General features: G+C 37.5%; 1 protein-coding gene across 1 annotated transcript; it reads left to right on the forward strand.

Moving 5' to 3' along the window:
- The first annotated feature begins 656 nt into the window (after positions 1 to 656).
- On the forward strand, positions 657 to 5,283 carry LOC102219905 (coiled-coil domain-containing protein 74B-like). Its single transcript, XM_005803946.2, has 7 exons — positions 657 to 1,121; positions 1,693 to 1,740; positions 3,070 to 3,175; positions 4,271 to 4,460; positions 4,606 to 4,706; positions 4,804 to 4,863; positions 5,122 to 5,283. Exons 1-7 carry the CDS (start codon positions 842 to 844, stop codon positions 5,240 to 5,242), a joined length of 906 nt encoding a protein of 301 aa, XP_005804003.2. The 5' UTR covers positions 657 to 841; the 3' UTR covers positions 5,243 to 5,283.

Consider the following 5,283-nt stretch of genomic DNA (forward strand, 5'->3'; position numbering starts at 1 on the left):
TGTTGTGTTTTTGTTTTAGTTGAAAGGAAAATGCTATTAGAGTTGGTTTATTTCCTTGTCTTAACATCAAAACCACAAGCTGATGTAATTCATGCAAAAGGAGCCCTGGCTGGCTGTTGAGTACATTTACCAAGCAGTACATAAACCTACTTTTCAATAAGCTGGCTTCTTTCTTTCAAAGTTTTATTTTTTTGTGAATGTGAATAACTCAAATTTAATAGTAACTTAATTTTTGGTTTTCATTTGCTATATAACATAATTTTCAAGCTAATTTGAAAAGGCTTTTAAAATGCACCACTCTGTTTTGTGAACCTACAGAGTTTCACTTTTTAGTTGAAATTAATGATAAAAATAAAAAAAAACTATAATATAATAATAATATAGATTTAAAAATATATATTATATCACCCAACCCTGCTTGTAAACGAGAACAATTAGGAATCCAACTGTTACTTTTTAATCGTGTAGAAAATACATGAGCTCTTTGTTGCTTGTGTGAAGCTGCTATATTCTTCAGCCACCACAAGGGGGAGGAATACAACCCCAAGCTTTCCCCAAAGAAGAAGGCGAGCCATTTCTGCAGCTTGCTTCGGGTCGTCATGACAACGTTGTTTTTCTCTTTGCACTTGCAGTTTGAGTGCAACGCAAGTCAAATAAGAGCCAAAGAAACCCGGGAGGCTCACTAAGCCGTTTTCTGCGTCTGTGCTGTCTAATTGGTTGTTGTAATACAACAATGTGGGTTAAGCTGAACTTTAACAGGATGTGGAAAAGAGCTGCCAGCTAAACCGTGTAGAAAAGACGCCAACTAGTTCCACTGAATGCTGCTGAAAAAGGAAAAAATATGCACGGTAATGACCTCCCACCGATATATCAATCGACATTCAGGAGCAGATTTGAATTCAACAGGAAAGCAAATCCTCCACCACGTCGCCCACCGGGATACCCGGTGCCTGCTCTTTCTCTGATTGTCAGAGGAAGAGCGCCACAGACGGACAAATTGAGCTCCGTGGATCCCCGAATCGTATCCCTCCAGAAGAACGTCCAATATCTGCAACAACAACAAACGGAAACTCTCGAGAAGCTTCATGCAGAAATGGATTTTCTCAAAAGGGAGAATAAAGGTGGTTTTTCTAGACATTTTTTTTCTTAGAATGTATCCCAATCACATGTAATAATAATTTTCTTTTCTCTATACAACAAATATTGCTATAAAAGTAGCCTGGGTTTGTCCATAATGTTGCAAATACATGTACTTTTAAAAAACCCCAGACCAATGCAAAAAAAAAAAAAACGTGCATTGTGGTAAATGTTAGTCTGAAAGTGTTATTTCTAATTTTTCCCCATTTGGCTGTTTCATTAAAGATGGCTACATAGAATTGAATCATTCTCAGTGGGTAATCAGCAGGGTTTTGACATTCATCAATGAATCGGCCAGCTTCACTTACCTGATGCCAAACAAATCAGCCACATTCTGTACATCATTATTTTCCATCTACAAGGGTTGGATTTGATGATTCAGAGTGTAATGGATTCAAGCCAGAGACCTGACTGTCCCCATGATAAAGTACTGATGAGAAAAACACTCAATCTGGGCACATTGGTAGCCAATTTTTGCACCCCGATCTTATGCAGTGGCTCTCCCTCAGTGCGCAAACTAATGACGCTAACTGTTTTCTTTTATGGCTGTTGCAGAGCTGAAGTATAGATTGACTATGGACTCAAACAAAGCAGGCAAAAAAGGTAAAAGATGCAATCCTGATTTATTATTGTTTCTATTGCACCTTCAGTGGCAATTTTGTTACATTTTAAGTTACTTTAACCTTACTCATCTCCCTGAAACTTTTTTCCCATATCGTCATGTTACAACCACAAAATTCGGTGTATTCAGATTTTATTAGGTAGAACAATAAACAAAGTAATTATCTGATAAGTGTGGCCTTCATTTGTATGAGTTAATACTTTGTAGAGCTACATTTAACTAAAATTGCTGTTCTGAGTCTTTTGGGGTACATTTTTACCAATCTAATGCCTCTTGGAACTGAAAGCTATTTTTAGTCAGACTGGATGGAGTTAGCCTGTGTTTTTAAGTAGATTTAGAGCTGGACTTTGATTGGGCCATTGTAACATGTGACTAAAACAATAGCAGTCTAGCTCTGGCTTATGCTTAGGCTTGTTGTCCTGCTATTTTACTTCTGCTTCAGCCTTAAGTCTTATGCAGCAACAATCAGGCTTTCTTTCAGTATTCCAATGTACTTGGCTTCATCCATTTTACCTGTGCATGCTTAAGAAAACTACCCCTATGATGCTGTCACCGCCATATTTTGGAATTGTGCTTTTAGGTTGATGAATGAATGCACCAGACGTGTCTTCAACATCTTTGCTGTGTTCGCCACATGGCTTGTGGCCAACTGAAAACGAGATTTATGCTTTCTTTTCACTACTATTCTATAAAGAATTAAATTGGAGAGTTTATTACAATATCGTCCCATCAAAGGATTCATTTGAGCTGTAGACCTTGAGTCCTCATCAGAGGTCCTTTAGACCTCTTGGCTGCTTCTCCTAGTAATGATCAACCTGCCCAACCTGTCAGTTTAAGGGGACATCTCTGGGTAGCTATGCAGTTTTTCCATGCACATTTTTGAAGTCTGGTGGGTAAACATGATATTTTTTTAGAGGTATCGAAGGGGTCTGGAAAAAAAACACACGCCAAACTGTTTAGACATATATTTCTAAAAACCTTCAAAGAACCATGTATGATTTTCTTCCCACTTCACAATTATACATTAATTTGTGTAGGTCTATCTTGTAAAAGTTCAATAAACAACACTGATGACTTTGGTTGTAGCATGACAGAATATTAAAAAGCTTGGGTGTATGAGTACCTTTAGGGTCACTTTAGATTCTTGAATCACTAAAACTCCACAGGATTAGTGATTCTTGATTTGCAAAGAAGCCAGACGTCCTTGATCTAAAACCTTTGTCTTTGTAGTTATTAATTTCTTTAGGTAAACGTCCGTAAACCAGATAGCCTTTAGAAAGATTGCTTAAGCTTAGTCATTGTTTTTGTAGGAGTAATGTTCAACCGAAATGCAAGATCTCCCTGTCAAGGCGCCCACTCTGGACTCTCCGTGGAGGAGCTGCTCGAAGACACAATGTTTCAAGACCAAGCTGTAAGGTGAAGTTGTGTCCAACCATCCTGTAGTTGAACTTAAACTGTATCCTGTATTAAAAATGAGATCCAGACTGCAGATGTGGTCAATTTAAACATGGATATGCAAAAGAGGCAGGGCTGCTGATTGTTTTATTACACCCAAATAAAAATGAGTTTTTAGCAGTCATACATGGCTTCTAAATTTTTAACTAAAGGAGCTCACTGTTTTGTTTTGACCTGGGAATTATTTGCATATTAGTAGCAGAGCCCAGAGCAAGATGCAAATATACTATGTGAAAACAGTGTGGAGTGCTATTTTGTTTTGACAATATGTTCACGTTTTCTTGGCTGTTTTTGACATCAGTGCAATACAGTGACTTCTACAGTCACACATAAATGCTTATTTGACTTTGGGACATAATTCATTTGCACATAGAACCTATCAGGAAAATCTCAATAATTATTTACTTCCTGAACACATAAAAAGAAAGTTTAATGTTTTTAATGTCAATAAGACATACAGACAGTTTGTATCCAATTACATATAACCAGCCAATTAGGCTCCAATTTATTTCATATTCATATTTATTTCAAGATACGGCTAAACAGAATCCCCCATGTCACCTGTATCTCTGCGGAAGTAAAACTCCATAATGACAGCATAACTTTGTGAATGGCTCTGTCCAGAAAAGAGACAGTGCTAAACACAGAATCTCTGAGTCAGGAGTAATTTTTTATTCGAAACAAAAACAAGGTGAGAACACAACTGGAGTGGCAGCAACAATTCCGTCAATGAGTTTGTAGGAGAAAAACATAGCAAAACACAATCACTTAGCCAGGTGTATCTTTATCAAATATCGCACATTATTCACATGTGGATAATGGCGATAAGGTGACAAAAAGTGGAAAATATGTCCTCCGTTAGACTAAGCCTGGAGTTGTGTAATTACACAGAGAACTCTGGATATCATACTCTACTCTATATGAGTTATTATAAACAAATATGTTTGGCAGTCTTAAAAAAAATGTTTAAATCTGTGGATTTTGGTATTTAACGTACACAACCAAAACTGTCATTTTTCATGTTGGTTTTAATTTACAATATTTTACTCTTCTTAGGGAGGTAAGTGAAAGTCCGCGATCTGTACGACTAAACCATGGTGGAGAATTAACAGGGCTGCGAAAGACCGTTTTAGAGCCTGTAAGAATCGACAGCACTCCACCCGATATGGTACACCCTTCAACAATGCAGGAGTGTGAGGCCATCATCCAACAGCTGTTCAATGTAAACAGTTTACAGACTCAGGAAGTAAGTACACATTATTAGATGCTGTAAAGCATCCCTTTACATGCCTGAAAATTTTGTAAATATGTACTTGACGATACCCTTTCAGGACCCTTGCTATATTTATTTAGGAAAAACTAACTTGAATGTATCTGTGTCTGCTGCATAGATTGCACGTCTGAAGACGCTGCTTAGTGACATAATTCTGAGCAAAAAAATCACCCGGGAACACCAAATTTTGAGCAAAGCCTACCTTGCTGACAAACCATAGTAAGGAGACATAAACATCTGCTTTATTTGTACCATAGAATCAGATTTGAATATACTTTAATCTTTCTGCTAATTTGACCTTTTTTGCGTGTTGCAGCAAACCTGGTGAACAGAAGACATTTCCCAAACTTGGTCCTCGCCCAGTTCCAACAACAGTGTATGTACTGATTTGTCTTCCAGTGGTTCTGCGAAGTTTAGGTCTGGGGTGATGCCCAAATAGCAAAATACAATGTCTTATTTATTTATTTATTTCTAAAATAAATAAATAAATAAATTTGTAGCTATAAAAAACACAGTTATGTCTTTGTTTTCAGGTTTTCAGACTACCAAAAAATAGGATTTCAAGCAGAAATAAAGAGTATTTTTTGTCTAACAAAATGTATCCGTTAAGTCAAATCTACTTATCTTTCCCCAGACCCTCTCGCCCTGGTGTAGTTCTCCCTGGCCTGAAGCAGAGCCTCAGTTCCAATGCTGCAAACAGACAGAAGAGGCTCATGCCAATTCACAGACACCACTTCCAACAGGGTTTCCGCTGACTGGCTAGAAAGGCCAAAGTCTGGGTGTTTTCATGGTCAAA

This window comes from Xiphophorus maculatus, chromosome 8 (assembly GCF_002775205.1).
Source record: "Xiphophorus maculatus strain JP 163 A chromosome 8, X_maculatus-5.0-male, whole genome shotgun sequence".
NCBI lineage: Eukaryota > Metazoa > Chordata > Actinopteri > Cyprinodontiformes > Poeciliidae > Xiphophorus > Xiphophorus maculatus.